The sequence below is a fragment of the Brassica napus genome, chromosome A6 (genome assembly GCF_020379485.1).
Source record: "Brassica napus cultivar Da-Ae chromosome A6, Da-Ae, whole genome shotgun sequence".
Taxonomy (NCBI): domain Eukaryota; kingdom Viridiplantae; phylum Streptophyta; class Magnoliopsida; order Brassicales; family Brassicaceae; genus Brassica; species Brassica napus.
Window position 1 is genome coordinate 8174407 of NC_063439.1, and position 19657 is coordinate 8194063.

A 19657-nucleotide genomic window follows, 5' to 3' on the forward strand; every position below is an offset into this window, starting at 1 on the left:
CTTCTTCTTCTTCCTCCTCCGTCTTCTCTTTGGTTTTTCGACGAAATTTTACAGATTACAGAGTATGCACGGTGAAGAAGAAGAAGAGGATAAGGAAGAAGGATTCAGAACTTTGGTAAGTGGGAATCCTTCGGCTACAAATATGAAACATGATAAGAATTTCAACTACCAATGAACCTAAGACACGTGGCACATGACTGCTCGCACATTTCAGCGCTTTTTTAGATCAGTAAAAGTATACGATTCATAGGGTGTTCAAAAATAAAAGTATACGATTCATATATTCGGATTATATTCAAGTCATTTGAGGGATAAATGAATCTGGTTCTCCTCTGTTTTATAGTATTATTTTGTGTTAGTCTCCTCTCTCCTTCATGCGGTTCAGAGAGTAACATCTTATTGCAACCAGAAGCTAATTGGACATGGCACTATGTTCACTGGAAGTCCTGAGGAAGCTCATTGAAACCATGTCACGAGCTGGACTATGCAAGGCTCATGCTTAAGACGCTCTTAACTGCGCTAACTTGTATTTCGCTGAGAATCCATGGAGATGCTGTGGTAACTTTTATGTTTTGTACGTTTTGTATATTGAGCAAAAGCCATTAACCAATGTAAATCACTCATAATAAAGGCAATGGTCTATGATGCATTATAGTATTGTTGCAGTCTTGCAGACTCAAAAGAGTCAGAGATCACTTAACCACTACATTATTCTTCTACATCTACAATATCCCCATTACTATTAGCGAAACTTAAAATAAAACTAACTGGAACTTATTATTGTCTCATAACCAACTTTAAGCAGTAGCAACACCAGTATGCTTGGCTATTGTGGCATGAAGATCTTCCTTCCTTGCACCAACGACCTTATCAACAACATTTCCGTCTTTGATGAACACAAAGGTCGGCATTGCCTCCACACCAAACTCTTGAGCTACATTCTGTTGAAAACACAGCACAAGTGTTATAATAACAATATCATGTATATATATATATGGGTGTAATAAATAATTATAAGTGCAAACATAAGAATGCTGTTGACCTGCAGTTCATCGACGTCCACCTTGAAGAAGATGGCACTTGACATGAACTTCTTGGCCAGATCTGCGAAAACTGGAGCAATCATGCGGCATGGTGGGCACCATGAAGCAGTGAAATCTATCACAATCTGCAAAAAAAACAATGAGACATTATGATACCATTAAATTCATCTAAGTAATACATGGCAGATCGACCTGTTTATATTGCCAATCAATCAATCCCTTTATTTCACTCTACCCTAATGTTGCCATGAACATATACTCTAATTAACCAATCGCAAGCATAAAATGAGAAAAAAAAAACGAAAACCTAATTCCAAATCAACAGACGAAACAATACCGACAATCCGACGTATTAGCTTGTCGGATTCAAAAGGGAGAGAAATTTTCACCAGCTTGTTGGATTGTTTGGCTGTGTCGAGCTGCACGGCCCATACATCAATCTCGTGGCAACCGATCACTTGTCCCTCTTCTGCCGCCATTTCTTCTAATCTGAGAAAACCTAAAATTCTCAGACACTCAAGCGAAGCAAGCTTATAAAAGAGGAAACTACATTGACAGAACTACCCCTGTGTATTTAGGGTTATTACGAAATGGCATCCAGCTGGGCCGTGGGCTCGCTAAAGCCTCATGCACGTAGACACGATAAGGAAAACGTTTATTAATAAAAAAAAATGTCGATGGAAGTCCAATTGAAGAAGAGGTCTCCGGTGTCCCAAGTTCGAACTCGCTCTTCCACTCATATCTAAAATTTAAAACGTGGACTCACACGAATGAACTAAAAATATCAGATAAGATTTTTATTTTTTGTGCAACAGATAATTATTAATTTTTAAATAAAGGAATCATTAAATTTTTAATCTCTTCATTTGTATACTCACCACACAACTTACCCTCTTCCTTCCTTCCTTCACCCTCTAATGGCGCTTCCAAGCTCACTCTCCTATTCCACCATCAAATCCACGCCGCCGCATCTCTCCGCCTTCAACCACCAACCTCTAACTCTCCCACCTACTTACCGGAGCACCACCACCACCAACCGTCGATTCTCTAAGCTAACCTCCTTCCGATGCTCGTCCTCCTCCTTCTCGGAGAAGCACCACAACAACGCCAACCCGCCGCCCAAATCCGACGACCTCGTGGAGCTCCCTCTCTTCCCTCTCCCCCTCGTCCTCTTCCCGGGAGCAACCATCCCGCTCCAGATCTTCGAGTACCGCTACCGCGTCATGATGCAGACCCTCCTCCAATCCGATCTCCGATTCGGCGTCGTCTACTCCGACGCCGTCTCAGGCTCCGCGGCGGGAGTCGGATGCGTTGGGGAGATCATCAAGCACGAGCGCCTCGTCGACGATCGGTTCTTCCTAATCTGCAAGGGCCAGGAGCGGTTCCGCGTCACGGATCTCGTCCGCACGAAGCCGTATCTCGTCGCGAAGGTGACGTGGCTGGAGGATCGGCCCTCCGGGGAGGAGAATCTCGAGGAGCTGGCGAATGAGGTGGAGGTGCTGATGAAGGAGGTGATTCGGTTGTCGAATAGGTTGAACGGGAAGGCGGAGAAGGAGGCGCAGGATCTGAGGAAGAATCAGTTTCCGACGCCGTTCTCGTTCTTCGTTGGGAGCACGTTTGAAGGGGCGCCGATGGAGCAGCAGGCGTTGCTGGAGCTGGAGGATACGGCGGCGAGGTTGAAGAGAGAGAGGGAGACGCTGAGGAATACGCTTAATTACTTGACTGCAGCTTCTGCTGTGAAAGATGTCTTCCCCTCGAGTTAGTTTCTTATCCGGTACTACTGGTCTCTCTTCGGTGTTTGAAGTTTATTGGATACAACTATATTTGATCAATGTGTAAAGTTTCATAGGTACTAGATGGTGGAGTTGTTTGATAGGATCCTATAGTTTGGGTTTATCAAGAAATGTGTTTTGCTTGATTGCCTTTGCCTCTATGATCAAAAGCATATAGTCTAGTGATGCAAGTTTAAGTTCTTAATACCAAATCGTTGCTTCTTGGGTTGGCGTATTCGTTGAAAGCATGTTCAAATGATATCCAAAGAAGTTTGCTTTATCAGAGTTTCAATGCATAATCCTTGACCACATAGTTGGATGAAGAAAAGGATTTTACTTGATTGATTATCTCTGTGACCAAAGACTAGTCTAGTGATTCAAGAAGGTTTTTAACACCAATTCTTGCTTCTCGAGTTTGCCTCTATGATCAAAGACTAGTCTAGTGATGCAAGGTTTTTAATACCAATTCTTGCTTCTCGAGTTTGCAATTTCATTAAAAGGCTTGTAAAATGAGATCTAAAGAAGTTTCTTTCATCAAAGTTTCAATTACTCAAAATAGTGTTTTAGCAGTAATACTGCAACACCTATGTTGAATTGAGGAACATGTAGAAAATTGGCATCGATGATGGTTGGTAACAGAAAGCTGAAATATATATAATCCATGGAGGCTAGTGGTAGTTACTTTGACTTTGTGAATCTGTTGACACAAGTTAGGTTATGCACTTATGCTACTTAAACCTTTACATCCATACCATGGCTGCCTCAGTTTCTGTGTCAAGCCATAAGCTTTAAAGTTTCCAGTTTTAATTGATTGGGATGTCGAGTGGTGTTATTTGCATAGGGTGCAGTGTGGTTGAGAGCTTTTATGTCTATGGGGCATATAGTTTCAATTCATCAATACTGAAGAGATAGATTGGGGTCTAGTGGGTGTAGAGCGAGGTACAAACAGTGTGGGGCCATTTTATTATCAAACGCGGCTAATACGTTCAAGTAGATTGCGTATCATCAATCTGTAGACTCAGGTCAGGATTCTAAGTAAAATGCCAAATGAGTTGCCTCTCTATTCATCTTCCTTGATTTCTTGTTTCAAAATCACTCGGAGATTCATTTGGCGTGAGAATAATTACTGTCTGCATTGAAGAACACTGAATTGTGTTTCAAACTGGCAAACAAATTACTGCGTACAAGTGATGAATGGCAGTGGAAAAGATAACCTCTGTGTGGGATTAATTACTTTCATTATTTCATTCGTATAATATGAGTTTAACTTATCGTAGTGATGTTACCATTATATATGCAAATATAGTTTGGAATGGTGACGAAGCAACGCAGAGAAAATATCTAAACAACGAGGCGTAGACATGAGCTCACTTGATTGACCATTACGCCGCCAAGAAGACTTCTGTTACGTGTATATTTTTTATTTTTGAGCAACCTGTTACGTGTATATAAAACACTTCTCTTACGTGCATATAAAACACTTCTCATGCCATTATCCCCAGCACAACAAACACACGAATCGGATCTCCGACAGTACATTGAAGTCAAAATCGCTAAGAATCTCCGACAACCAGTTCCAAACCATGGCTCAGAATCAGCCAATCTTTCAGACAGAAGGTAATAATAGTAATCTACTCAAATGATTCTCTTCTTGATCCCCTCTTATACAAAAAAAATTGATTCTAATTTCTTTCTTTTACAGAACATTTTGTGCAGATTCCCGTCAGCATCGAGCGTGATTCAACCACACTCATAAACTCAAACCGGAAACCAAACCATTGGCCGACAATTCTCCTCTCAACCGTCTTCGTCATCATAGGCCAATCCATAGCCAAACTCCTCGAAAACTTCTACTACGACAAAATCAACCGAAGCGAGTACAACGAACACCGCCAAAACGACGGCGTTTGGACTCAAGCTCTCCTCCAAACCGTCGGCTTCCCTCTCCTCCTCCTCCCTTTCATCATCCTCACCACCAAGAAACACAACCAACCATCTTCCGACAACCAGTTCCACTACAAATCCTTAGCGGTAATCTACATCTGCATCGGGATCGTCATGTCGGTTCAGGGAAGACTCTCCGCAATGGGAAAGCTCGAGATACCATTCGGTATCTTCACCCTCATCTACACAACGCAGCTCTTCTTCACTCCCATCTTCGCTAGCTTCGTCAACAAAACCAAGTTCAACAGATGGGTCGTCATCTCATTGCTCTTAGCAATCGTCACCGGAGCTCTCACGTTATCATCCTCATTCGGCGGCGAGCCGGACGAGGCGGAGCTGAATTACGCAAGAGGCTCATGGGCCGCTCTGTTCGCCGCCCTCTGCTTCTCTCTCCTCCTCTGTAACATCCAAAACGTCTTCGACAGCTACATCTTCAAACGCACGGAATCCACCACCAGAAAGCCAAGCTTCGCTTCCGTTTTCGAAGTCATAATCTTCTCCTCTTTAGTCGCCACACTCATCTCCATGGTGGGACTTTTCGTCGCCGGAGAACAACACGATTTGAAGAGGGAGATGAATGGTTTCCCGAAAGGGAAAGGTGCGTACGTCATGGCTATGGTGGGCCAAGCGGTTTCGTGGCAGATCTACTGGGTTGGGATCGTGGGACTTGTCTTTTCTGTTTCGAGCGTGTTGTCGAATGTGATCAGCGTCGTTACGTGGCCGATCGTGTCGGTGCTTGTTGTGATCTTCTTTAACTACATGGACGATGAGTTCGATGTTTTCAAAGGTGTCGCCTTGATCACTGCCGTGTTAAGCGCCGCCGCTTATTTCTTTAGGCTTCATAAAGAGAATCGTAACAGTGCGTACTGAGTTTCTATTTTTCCTTCATTTTTTGGGTTAATTAGTCATGTATTATATTGTTTAATTGTGTGTATAATGTATTAATGTTAGTGTGATTTACAATGAAATGTTTGCAAGTGTCAAGTCTTTGTAATTGCGATTTCAACGCCTTCTCTCTCATTCTATCATCAGGTATCTGACTTACTTCTCTTCTTGGAGAGTTCTGTATTTGTCCCAGAAGTACTTTGTGGTCTGTTTTCATCCATATCTTAATTTAAGTTCAGGCATTCTAAGTTGTTTTCTTTCTAGTTTTTGGGAGGTAATGTTAATCTTGCCGGCTTATAGTTCTCGAAGGAGTGTGTTCCTTACCGGCTCAGATGTGTAAACTTTGCATTTTACTCGTTTAATATAATCTTCAAATGACAAAAAAAAGAAGTATGAACCTTACATTTACTTTGATTTTTTTTATTATTATTTGTGAAAAAAACTTCTTTTATTTAATTGTGATGAAGAGTGGTGATAAACTGCAAATGTCACAAAGAAATTTGAAACTAACGATTACGAGATGACGATGGTAAATGGTCTCTTTACCAAACTGACGAAAAAGAAGTATGCGTCGCCCAAGAGATACGTCAATATGCACAATCAGCAGCACATCTTTGTTGATTTACTTTACTTATAAACTAGGTTGCATGGAAACTCGGATGAAAGTTCGTTTCACGTTGTGTCGGAATTAAAATCTTTCGAAAACTCGTGAAAACTCATTAGAAACTCGTTTTTTGAAAATCTCATTTTAAAAACTGATGAAAATTTCGATTTCAGAAACTTGTGATTCTGTTTTGAAAACGTGAAGAGAACTTTTTAAAACAAGTTTTGTAACTTATATATTTATTTTGAGTTAAACTACTTAATGTTTAAGTATGGACAATTCTCTCAAATAATCATTTTATGTTTTTGTCACAAAATAGACCTAAAGAAAGAAAATGACCAAAACATTTCTTTTTTTTTTTGAAAATTTTAATATTTTTTTTATTTTTTAAAATTTGAAACCCTATCCCCAAAACTTCACCCCTTAACTCTAAACCCTAATCTATATTAGTTAACCTTAAGGTAAAAATGTACTTTACCTTTTAATAAAACTTATTTTGGTCATTTTCTTCATTGACGGCTATTTTTGTGACAACAACTTAAAAAAATGCTATCCTAGGGAATTTTTCTTTAAGTATTAGCTATTTTAAAATTTTAATATGATTTCGATGTTTAACTATTACTTGTTTCATTTTAGTGTACTTAACATAAAAATTTTATTTGTTGATTTATATTATTAGATAGACCAAACAGAAGAAAATAATTGTACTCACATGTTAATTATTCACATATATGTATATATATATATATATATATTTATATTTATATTTATAAACGTTTCCATTTCTTAGAATTTTAAAAATCATGTTTCCACGTTTCGAAACATTTCATTTTCGCGTATCTGTTTCACATTCCGTGCAACCTAGCTTATAGGACATCTTAGAGCTGGGCAAAAAATCCGGATTCGAGGAACCGAACCGAACCCGATCCGAAAAAGTAGTATCAAACCCGAACCGAAATTGATTAAATATCCGAATGGGTTCAAAATTTTGATATCTAAAGAACCAAAATCGAACCCGATCCGAACCAAAGTATCTCGGGTACCGAATCTAACCGAAATAGATTTATATACCTAAATATTTTACTTATTTTTAGATTTAATATATATTACAAACATCCAAAATATATAATATACTTTTAAATTGTCTAAAATACTTGAAAATATACATAAATAGTCAAAAGTAAATGTCTAAAATTGCTAAAATATATTCAAAACACCAAAATGCTTGAAATATCTATTGATTATCTATCCAAATATTCAAATCAAACCAATTTATATGTTAGTTTTAGGTATTTTGACATATATTATACAAATTTATATAAAATATATTATTTTTTTTTATAGATTTTGGGAAATTTTAAGCATATAATGAATTTTAAAATTTTAAAAATAATTTAAATGGGTTATCCGAACCCGAACCGAACCCGCAAAGATCCGAACCGAATCCGAACCGAAATTTAAAAATACCCGAATGGGGCTGAAATTTTTAAACCCAAAAACACGAAACCCGATTAGATCCGAACCGAACCCGAATGGGTACCCGAACGCCCACCCCTAGGACATCTCCAGCAAGACACTAAAACACCAAATTTAAAGTAATTTCATCTCCAAAAAAACATCAAAACTGATATTATCTCACCAAATTTGGTGTAATGTAAATAGTGTTATACCAAATTTTGTGTAACACTATTCACATATCAAACCTTTAAAATACATATTTTATTATGTTTCATCATATAATATAGTTCAGTTACTATCAAAATTATATTTTTATTTTCAAAATCACTAAATGACTATTATCATTTATCACTTACAAATAATAAAAATAATAATAATAATAAAAATCTAAATATGGTAAAATAATAAAAATTTAAAAAAGTTAAACTGAAAAAATTAAATAAGATATGATATAAAATTTGATGTCATGGTTGGAGATGATAAAAAAATTATAACACCAAACATCAAATTTGGTATAGTTGCAACACCAAATTTGGTGCTATCGTTGGATATACTCCTAGTGGGTCTATAAAACATATGGTAAAATAACTTTGGTTAGATAATTCATTTTTATTCCTTACTTAAAGAAGAAAAAATACACTTTTTGGCCATAGAGCTACTCAGCTCAGCTGCATAGATAATTAGATATGCACTCACTTCCATTGATTAGTAGGTGTACAATATCCATGGATAAACCGCAAATTGTTTACAATCTCCGAAATCAAGTGGATTTCTAAAAAAAATATGTGGGAAAAACTAATCAATCTTGTATACAATTGGTCATATAGTCGGTGGTTAATTACATTACATGGATGCTAGTTCCAAGCTCAGTCACAAATATCTAAAACCGTGGCAGATAATCGTCAGTCACTTCTAACCAGGCCGAGGAGTGTAGTAGCCAAATAGGCTACAAGACTATGATCTTATTACCATAACTTACTCTTGTAAAAATTCTCGATTCTTTTTTTTTTGAATCATACAGAGGTATCCTGACCCCATAGAAGTGATCCAGTCTAGTTACGTGTTGCCACGTGTCGGTCATCTGTCCCTGATGATGCCAAAATATTAATTCTCCAATGGCTAGAATTCGAACCCAGGTGGCGGTACTCACAGCTGTAAGCCATTTACCACTCACAGCTAGAAATTCTCGATTCTTGACCTATTCGATTCTCAAATCTTGTTTTCTTTCAGCCACATGGTCCTCAATTCTTGTAATCTTATTACCATGAAATGGTGGTTGTTTTCAGCCACTGGGTTCATGGTCCTCTTACGTAAAACCTTTTCTTATTCTTCAATGCCACAATGGGGTCTTATATCGAGTTTATTTGTTACGGTTCCTTACTTCTTTACACAGCCACTTCACCTAAATAACATATTTAGAATAAGTGTCAGCAAGTGAGAAAATTGAAAGTAACATAAATACACAAACCAACGCAAAAGACCAGACCTTGATTCGCTTTGAAGAAGATACTCATTAGACCAACAAAACCTTTTGTTTTTTTACAGAAGTTAACTTCGAAATATTCCATATCTCAGCACCAACCATCTTCATGTTCGACTAAAACAGACCACCAAGCACAGTAACGGTAAGCTTAGATAAATTTAGAACCAACATAAGTCATGTCGTCAAATCCTTTAGGTTGATGTTGCACTCACTTATATGCATGAGAGAGGTTAGGAAAGCATTGAGTTTCACTATATGTCATATCAAATATTGTTCTCCCATTTAACACAAGTGCTTATGCGGAGGCGACAACTTTATCCATATTTGGCATTCTTGATATTTATCTTAGTTCAAACTCTGCAGGAAGGATCCCTTGTCTTTGCCAAGATCTAGGAACTACACAAGTATTTGGTGGGGTCAAGATATTTCAAAGTAGTAATGTTCCAAGTTATAAGTTATACCATCAAATATGCAAATGTAGTTGCGAATGGTAACGAAGCAACGCAGAAAATATCTAAACAACCAACGCGTAGACATGAGCTCACGTGATTGACTATTACGCCGCCAAGAGGACTTCTCTTCCGTATATATAAAAATCACTTCTCCTTCCACTGTCCACAGAAAACTACAATCATCATCCACTCAAAAATATCCACAAACACAAACACACAAACCGGATCTCCGACAATCAGTTCCAAACTATGGCTCAGCAGACAAAGCCAGAAGGTAATAATAGTAATCTACTCAAATGATTCTATTCTTGATCCTCTCTTCTACAAACAAACAATTTGATTCTAGTTTCTCTCTTTTGCAGAACATTTTGTGCAGGTTCCCGTCAGCATCGAGCGTGATCCAACCACACTCATAAACTCAAACCGAAAACCAAACCACTGGCCGACGATTCTCCTCTCAACCATCTTCGCCATCATAGGCCAAACCATAGCCAAACTCCTCGAAAACTTATTCTACGAACAAATCAACCGAAGCGAATACAACAAACGCCGCCAAAACGACGGCGTTTGGATTCAAGCTCTCCTCCAAACCGTCGGGTTCCCTCTCCTCCTCCTCCCTTTCATCATCCTCACCACCAAGAAACACAACAACCCTCCCATAACTTCCGACCAGTTCCACTACAAATCCTTGTCAGTAATCTACATCTGCATCGGAATCCTCATGTCGGTCCAAGCAAGACTCTCCGCCATGGGAAAGCTCGAGATATCGTTTATTCTCTTCACTCCCATCTCCGTAACACAGCTCTTCTTCACTCCCATCTTCGCGCGCTTCGTCAACAAAATCAAGTTCAACAGATGGGTCGTAATCTCCTTGGTTTTCGCCATCGGCGCCGGAGCTCTCACCTTCACATCCCCGTTCGGCGGCGTGTCATACAACGGGGAGCATAAGTACGCGAGAGGCATATGGGCCGCTCTGTTCGCCGCCATCTGCTTCTCTCTCCTCCTCTGTAACATCCAAAACGTCTTCGACAGCTACATCTTCAAACGCACGGAATCAACCACTAGAAAGCCAAGCTTCGCGTCCGTTTTCGAAGTCATAATCTTCTCCTCCCTCGTCGCTACGCTCATCTCCACGGTGGGTCTTTTCATCGCCGGCGAGCAACACGGTTTGGAGAGGGAGATGAATGGTTTCCCGAAAGGGAAAGGCGCGTACGTGATGGTTATGGTGGGTCAAGCCGTTTCGTGGCAGTTATACTGGGTCGGGATCGTGGGGCTTGTCTTCTCCGTCTCGAGCGTGTTGTCGAATGTGATCAGCGTCGTTACGTGGCCGATCGTGTCGTTGCTTGTTGTGGTCTTCTTTAACTTCAGGAACTTCACGGGCGAAGGCGATGATGAGTTCGATACTTTCAAAGGTGTCGCTTTCATTCCTGCCGCGTTAAGCGTCGCCGCTTATTTCTTTGGGCTTCACACAGAGAATCGTGACAGTGTGAATTGAGTTATTGTTTTTTTATCTTTTTTTTTTTGTGGGTAAGTTAAGTAATCATATTTATTTTTATTGTTTATTTGTGTGTAAGTGTTAGTATGTTGTTAAAGTTGTATATTTATCTAATTTTAATTTGTACTAGATCATGATTCGCGCATCCGTGCGGATTTTATTTTCTGAATATATTTTACATTGTTTAGTTTCAAATTTGTCCAATTCCATTTTATGTTTAAAGAACAATATTAAAACTGTCTTTTGTATTAATAGTGTTCATCAGTGTATTATATAGATATAACCGTGCAGTAAAACACTAATCTAATATTAAGCAATACGATTTTGATTAGGGCAAATCTCCAAAATAGCACATTTCTAAGTTTATATCACAAAAATAGCACTCAAAAACTAAAATGACCAAAATAGCATTTTATCTTTTGAAAAATTTAACTTTTTTTATTTTTCAAAATTTGAAATCTTATCTCCAAAGCCTCACTTCTCAACTCTAAACCCTAAAACCTAAACTCTAAACCCTAAACCTTAAATTCTAAACCCTAAACCCCACCCATTGAGTGCTATTTTTGTGACTTTTGGCCTTGAGTGCTAGTTTGAGAACAAAAACTTGATTTTGTGCTAATTTGGTCTTTTTCTCTTTTTGATTAATATATCACTGTATTATAGATATAGACGTGAGGTGAAAACACTAATCTAATATTAACCAATATGATTTGGATATCCATAACGGAATTCTTCATTATAATTTTAATAAAATAATTGTAATAAGATAAATTACTAACCATTTTTCAGGGAAAAAATTAAACTATAAGTAATGAATTATAATTACAAATGTTCTGATGCATTTTGAGATATAATATTTTATATTTGGTCAAACAATTTAAATGAAACAGTTCTAATCTGAGATTTTAGGCTAAGTAGGGTTGACTTGGAGAAGGGGTTATTCCATAATTTTTGTATAGATCTATAGAAATTGTGATTTATAATTATCTAGTGTTATCTTCTGTGCTATGTACGGGCATTACTATGTAAAAATATTTTTAGATATAATATGTAAAATTTACAGTGAAACTAAATGTTAAACGTAAGAATTTTTATTTTTGAGGTTTATCAGTGATAAACTTAAAAAAAATAATAAAAAAAACTTTTCTTTATAGTTACCATGTTTCAATATAGACACAAGATAAATGTAAAATATTGAATTCTCTTTTTCAAAAAACAGCAAAGAATTATTAGATATAAGAATTCAGAGAAAACATATCTCTTGCAAAAACAGTAAAATTATTAACCTTATTTTCTAAATAATTGATGTCAGTAAAAAAAACTTCTATAAAATTGTAAAAGCACCTATAAACTAAGGAAAATCACCCTGAGATTAGATATGAGTATATTTTTTTCTTGTCTTTCTTAACCGCTATAAACGTAAGAATTTTTTTGCCTTGATCAATAAATTTGAAATTTCATCAAAAAAAAGAGAGAATGTATTTTTCTTGTGTAACTCCAATATGACAAATACAATGTTCGGAGGCTTTTATCATGAAAGATCTTTTTGTAAACGGTTTTGGTTTTGTGTGGGCTTTAAAAACATCAAAATTTATAATAATTCCTTACCTACAAATACAATTCTTTTATATAATAATATATAACCATTAAATTTATTTCTATAAAAATGCTAAAGTATTTTATTTAATTATATATAACTAATTGATAAAAATAAAAAAAAATTGATAAAACATATACATTCTTTCTCTAATTCTACAATTAGTTACCATAAATCATTATTTGTAATATTATTTGTGTTATTTGGTAATTTGAAATTAATCAGTTCTAGTGTTACCTTTTATTTTAAAATCTGATTAAAATAATAACTAATAAATGTTAACAACCAATAAAATTTTAACTATATTTTTGAAATTTAACCTATTAAAGACACATAATTAAAAGTCAATTAAGTAGCTTCTCAATTAATATATAGTATGATTTATCTCTTTAAAACTAAGGATAAATTTGGTTAAGGTAAACATAAAAACATGTATTAGGAAAATAGTAGTTTAAGCAATGTTTCTCATAATTTGTTCCAAACCACACTTTCTCACTCATTTTTTTTTAAATTTAGTGCTTAACAAAAAACTCAAATGGGTTAAGCAAAAAAAATCTTCGTTAAATTATCTCTAATCATCACACTATTTTATCAAACACTAAGAGGTTGATTGTTTGTGGTTTTTGAATTGGTTTTAGTTTTTCCAAAAACTAGTTTTAAACCATTCAAGATTTTGCCAAAATAGTTTCCCTATAAAATAGGGAATCTGGTTTTTGAATTTCCTATGCAATTAAAAGGAAAAACCAGAATAGTTTCATTCAACCAAATGTTTTTAATTAAAACTAATCATAATTTACATATCTTTTAAAATTATTTTTTTAATTTATTTTAAATTCAATTAAAACATACCTATATTAATTAAATCTGATTAACTAATAAGAAAAAAAATATTTCAATTTTTAAATAACCAAATGTCGTTATTTTAGGCATATATTTTTAATATTAATGTGAGATCCAATATTATATGAAATAGGATGTTTTTATTTGTATAAGTGTTGTTAAAATTTTAGTATTATACATTCTAAAATTTTATTATAGCGTAAAAAATACATCTCATTAATATTTAAATATATTTTTCTTGCTTTCAATTTACATTATATTTTTCATCTTTACCTTTAACAATTGTAGAGATGATCATTTTTATTGAACTTCCTTACTAATTTTATCTTTATATTTTAAAAACACGTAAAACTAATTAGTTCACATTTATAGTAACATGAAAAAGTACATGTACCTCGACATACAAATAAAATTAAATAAATAAGAATATAAAAATACCAAGAACATAACAAACATATTTTATTATTCTTCCCTCTTGTTCTTTTTTTTCTATTAAAAATAAGCATGCTAATTTTACTATAATCCAAGCTATATGAATTATATTAATAACGTATTAATTCTATAAAAATCCTGTGAAAAGTAATTTAATTAATATAGTTAAATGACTTACCATATAATAAATTAAACGAATTACCAAATAATATAATTTTAAATGACTTACCATATAATAATGTTATTTCATCTGTTTATATTAATAGACGAATTAAATAAAAAAAATTCTTGATTAATATACGTTTAAATAACTTACCATATAATTTTATGTTTTAAAATATAAAAATATTTTAATCATTTTTAAAAGTGATAACGCATATATGATATCACATTGTCACTGGAAAATGATTGGAATTTTTAAGAATAATATATTTGACTGTTTTGCATTCATTTGATACATTTTTATACTATATATAGTGAATGAGTTAATTTAATTAATATTATTAAGTTTAGATTAATTAGTTTTATAAAATCTATGATTTATTTTATTTACTACTAATTTAAACATAATAAAAACCGTTTCTATAATTGTTTCCATAGAATCATATGTATTTATATGTATATTATCAATTTATATAATGTAATCTAGATAATTAATTATTTCTATAAACAAATTATGTTAATTCATTTATATTTAAGATGCTTAATTCTATGTTTGGAAACATGGATTGAATTAGGTAATTCTATAAATAGTTTTCTTTTAAAAACTTTAATTAAATAAATGAAAAACCATCAAACAATCAAATTATAACAATTAATTGAAGAGTTATTCTATGAGCGACACGTCAGCATAAATCAATAAATTTATTTCTCAATTAATATATAGGAGGATTATAAGTAGGTTAGACCGGAGACAAATAAAAACGACATGAGAAAATTAACATGACACAAATTATGATTTGAGTATTGAAGAGAGCATAGTTAGTCTCACTAACCTGTAATTAACCTTCATCAACTGCCAACTTTGTATTAAGCTTTCATAAAAAAAGGGATTTTCTTCTTTCTTTTTTTTATATTGGCTGGAAATATTTTTTCCAAGAGTGTTGTTTTACCAAATTTTGGCCAGAGGTTGAGATTTGCAGACATAGACAGGGATAGAGTTTCGAAGAAGTGATCCATCTATATTATTAAAAGAGAAGTACCCATTAAAAATACCCCTTAGTTTTTAAATTTAATTACACTTCCATGCCACTATAAATTAAATTGAATTCTCAATTTTAATGCTTGTCTTTTTCAGTTAGATTAATGTGTTTTCCTTAAAAAAATATGAGTTAAATGTAATTAAAAAAACTTTAAAATACACATATATTAACAAACTATTGAAACAAATATTAAAAACAACCTAAACTATGAAAAACAATTTAAAAGCTACTTCCATGTTTTTGATCTTATAATACATATACATTACCATATATAAACAAAATTAATGTTTATTACTATAACTTACCAATAAAATATTGTGCATATATATTATATGTGATTCATTTATGTTTTAAACTTCCTTATTATAAACGTTTTGGAATAATAATCATCAATTATTTTTAATAAAAAAGGAATATTCCAACAATTTTAGCTTCACATTTTGAATATAAAATTAACTTTATTCCCATGATTTTAGTTAAAATAAACGGGTCAATTTATATCCCGTCCAATTAAGTTTTTAGAATAGTTGTAATTCATTTTTAGTTTGACCCAAACATATAATATACTAATAATACATTTCAATCATACAATTAAATATGAAAGAAATGTCAATATAAATTTGATCTAACATAGTATATTAATATATATATATATATATATATATTACATCCAATCTTTTTGTATAGTTACATAACTGTTCCAAATCACATTTAAAAAATATATATATAACACGATACAGTAAAAAAAATATGATATACATAAATCTTTACATAAACACCCGTGCGGTCGCACGGGTCAAGCTCTAGTCTGTATTATTAGAAATCGAAATTTCATTACAATTTCATTGAAAGAGTTGATGGAGCAAAAGAAATTAAGAAACTACAATTAATGTAGGTAAAAATCTCATATAAAGAAAGATTAACAGTTTAAAAAACAGGAGATCATGATGTAGTGGGAAAAATATTAGCAATTTTATTTTATATTAAAAATTATGCATTTGCTTTTTTTTCTTTAAATCCATGTGTCAAAAAATTATTAGTCATGTGACTTGTACTTTAATATATAAAGGATAACAAATCAAAAGATTTAATTGTAACCGGGATTTCATGCATAATAGAATCAATTTGGAGAAGGGGTTATTCCATCAAAGATTTTATAGATCTGTACAAAATGAGATTTATGTTTTTAAAATAAGAATATACCTGAGAATTTCCTAAAGAATAAGAAGATACCCTATCTAATTTAATGTACTTTTAGAGTTAATGCGGCAATTAGAAATTGTTTAGGGATATATCTATAGTATTTTTTTTTTATCAGTTAGCTTCAAGATTATCTATCTCCAAAAAGAGTTGTGGTGGAAACATATCTTTAATCTCCATATCATCGATACAAGAAATAAAACCTGGAAACCAACTCTTAAACCGATGATGAGTAAGCTTTGTTTCCTGCTGCTCTATTCCTCCTGCAGCTCATATATCTGCATGTATGCTTCTGATAGTTCTACCATCTGCGGAAGCGTCTCTGCAACATGCAGATCCTGCATCTCGTACCATAGTTCTTGCGACTTCCGCTGCACAAACACTCTGAAACACCCATCCTCTGGTTTACCATCATGTACAATGTTGGCGATTAAGTTATACTTTGTACACGTCTTGTCCCCTTCTGCGGCAGTAGGCAATGATGGTATGTAATCCCTCAGCTCCATGTCCTTCACGGGGAAGTTAACCAAGGTAGGGTTCTTCTCCTTGAAGAAGTTGTTCTTCTTGAACCGAACCATATGGAACATCAAGTAAGGAGGAGATTTGGTGACTCGATATCTCATTCTGGCTAGCCCCACCTCTGTCACAGTTTCTCCATCAAACTTCTTCAACAGATGGAATAGAGCAACCTGGGGAATAATGTTCTTCTCCATGACATCTTTGAAAAGAGGAGGCGGTGGCAAATCTAGCCCCAGCATCAGAAAAGGCATCCTGGAGATTTCTTTGTTTTCATTGCCTTGATACTCTCTCACAACTTCTAACTCACCCTGGAAGCACTGGTGGATGATACTGCTGGCGTCCTTTGAAGTGCGAAGATCCATGTGCAAAGTGTTAAGGAGCCACGACATAAACTCTACTGGATCTGATTGCTGGCCTATCTTAAATCGCTTCATGACAGCCTGCAAGAACTCATGTGGACTCACCTGTCCTTTGAAGTTTCGAGCATGCCAAATCTTTCGAGTGAGTTCCCCAAAGCGGTGAACAAGAGGAGACTTGCAATGCTGATAGTTCTCGGGAATAAGGAAAAAGTTCCTTAGAGGAGTAACTCTCATCAACGACTGGATTGTAACGTTCACAAACTCTGTGTTTTGTATGATGTTCAATCCCACCATCCCGGGAAGATAGTCAGAGCCATCAAGAGCCCTAGACCACTGCTTATTCCTATCAAGCTCTTCTACTTGTGCCCTACTGAACCTTGGGTTTAAAACACGTCGAATGTCATCCAAAGAAGGGTCATTGATCTCGTAACTATCAGGAAGACAATAAACCTTCTCCGTGAGAAGATTGATATAAACGTGGTGACCTGCTTCCAAGCTATGTGTATAAGCACGAGACTTGTGGCTTCTTCCTTGGAAGTACTCCCCGCATACGAGACATGCATACACATTCAAATTCGACAAGGAGACTGAGCAAAACCTCTCGAAATCAAAATCCAAGACCTGACGATTAACAGTATCAAGATAAGGGCAATCACCACGAACTTCAACATGGCGTGAATGTTTCCTGGAGACATCATCACCATCATCGTCGAGCTCCGTCTTCTTCTCCACTCTCGCAACTCCGATATCCTTCTTCTGCTCGTGATCATTAGATAGCTCTATTACCCTCTTCCGCTTCACCGCTCTCTCTTCCTCAACACCACCGTTCTTACCTTCTCTCTCACTCTTCATCCTCGAGATTTCCTTACCCAAGTCGATTCAAAACCCTCTTGTCGAAAATTTTCCCCAGAAAGCAGACTTCAATAGACGACGCAATAACCTTTACTCGCTTCCGAGTATATATAGAGGATGCTTGTTTCCAATTTTTTGAAAAAATAGCTTTCCTAAAATTTAGGAAATTAGTTTTTTTAAAATAACTAACTATTTCTAAGTAAAAACCAAAATCCAACTTTTTTTAATTTTTTGCTTAAAGAGTGTTTTAAATTAATTTATAATTTATATGCATCATTTATATTAATAATATTATATTACTTTAATTATACATATAATTTTATATATGTTATATCTAATCGGTTTTATTGTTTTTCAGTCGATTTTTGGGTAAATTAGATTGCATATATGAATTCAACTGTAATATTTTTTTATTCTATATATTAATATTTTGATTAATTTCTTATTTGCATTTAGGTGGTTGTTATCTTAGATATGAAAATATATTTTATGAAGATTATGTATAACTTAAGATACATTGTGCTTAGATTATGTATATTATAGTCAACTAAATTTTTGAAAAATAAATAAAACATTTCAATATTACTAATTATAAAATATTTATAGACAATTAAACATATATCGGTTTATGTTACTTAATTATTTTATGTAATCATCTAATAAAATATATAGGTATATAAAAATATTTTTATTACTTTGAATTTTTTTGTATTGTTTAAATTATGATTTAAAAAAAAAATATTTATGTTTCTAATATAAAGATTATCTGTGTAAATTGTTTTTAATGAAATCACATTATATAGAAATTTATACTTTTTATCTAAGAAAATATACATATAAAGAAAGTATTTTATTAGTTCAAAATTATATTTTATGTTATTTAAAAATATTTTTAAATGTAATATTACTATTTTATGACTTTCTTTTTTTATGAAATCATATTATATATACATATATTTTCGTTTTTCAATTCTTTTTTTTTTAACTTTATAAAAAAATTTCCTTTTTATTATATGTGTATATTTTTCGGAATTTTTTTAAAAGGAAACTAAATAAAATAATAAATAATAGTATTTTAAATGTAAGTTAATTCATTAAGGGTATCAGTGTAATCAACCATCGTGAGAGTTAACGTGAGAGCGACACATATGAAACTGACTTCTCAAATAATATTATAGAGATATTGTATATGGTTGTTTTAAAGGTTCGGTTAAATAGGAAATAATTAATTAATTGATTAGTTTAAGGTAATAATTTTATGAAAGGATCGGCTAAGATAAGAACATTAATATGAGGTCCAACTTAAAAATCTACTTAGAAGAAGTTGTGATGTTTTTGATTTAATGATATAGATGTTTTGCAATGAAATGTTTGGGAAGTGTCGAGTTTATGTAACTAGCCCATTAACACGTTACGAGCAAACCTCACGTCTACGATGAAATCATCTTAATTTTAAATTTTTAACTATGGTAATAAGCGACAATGTCACAAAGGCAATTTGTAAACAACGGTTACTAGAT

General features: G+C 33.8%; 5 protein-coding genes across 5 annotated transcripts; 3 read left to right on the forward strand and 2 right to left on the reverse strand.

Annotated features, from left to right (window-relative positions):
• Nucleotides 1–626: 626 nt before the first annotated feature.
• LOC106346938 (thioredoxin H-type 2-like) lies at nucleotides 627–1596 on the reverse strand. Its single transcript, XM_013786410.3, has 3 exons — nucleotides 1433–1596; nucleotides 1043–1168; nucleotides 627–941 (listed from the first exon to the last, which is right to left on the reverse strand). Exons 1-3 carry the CDS (start codon nucleotides 1520–1522, stop codon nucleotides 798–800), a joined length of 360 nt encoding a protein of 119 aa, XP_013641864.1. The 5' UTR covers nucleotides 1523–1596; the 3' UTR covers nucleotides 627–797.
• A 287-nt stretch (nucleotides 1597–1883) lies between these two features.
• Nucleotides 1884–3038, forward strand: LOC106346937 (lon protease). Its single transcript, XM_013786409.3, has one exon. The coding sequence runs from the start codon at nucleotides 1961–1963 to the stop codon at nucleotides 2804–2806; it is 846 nt and encodes a 281-aa protein (XP_013641863.1). The 5' UTR covers nucleotides 1884–1960; the 3' UTR covers nucleotides 2807–3038.
• Nucleotides 3039–4135: 1097 nt separating this feature from the next.
• On the forward strand, nucleotides 4136–5743 carry LOC106346936 (purine permease 14). The gene is made up of 2 exons (XM_013786407.3): nucleotides 4136–4432; nucleotides 4518–5743. Exons 1-2 carry the CDS (start codon nucleotides 4399–4401, stop codon nucleotides 5627–5629), a joined length of 1146 nt encoding a protein of 381 aa, XP_013641861.1. The 5' UTR covers nucleotides 4136–4398; the 3' UTR covers nucleotides 5630–5743.
• A 3915-nt stretch (nucleotides 5744–9658) lies between these two features.
• LOC106346935 (purine permease 14) lies at nucleotides 9659–11331 on the forward strand. Its single transcript, XM_013786406.3, has 2 exons — nucleotides 9659–9915; nucleotides 10004–11331. Exons 1-2 carry the CDS (start codon nucleotides 9891–9893, stop codon nucleotides 11134–11136), a joined length of 1158 nt encoding a protein of 385 aa, XP_013641860.1. The 5' UTR covers nucleotides 9659–9890; the 3' UTR covers nucleotides 11137–11331.
• A 4601-nt stretch (nucleotides 11332–15932) lies between these two features.
• Nucleotides 15933–18169, reverse strand: LOC106351450 (U4/U6.U5 tri-snRNP-associated protein 2-like). Its single transcript, XM_048782503.1, has one exon. It carries the CDS (start codon nucleotides 18135–18137, stop codon nucleotides 16662–16664), a length of 1476 nt encoding a protein of 491 aa, XP_048638460.1. The 5' UTR covers nucleotides 18138–18169; the 3' UTR covers nucleotides 15933–16661.
• Nucleotides 18170–19657: the final 1488 nt, after the last annotated feature.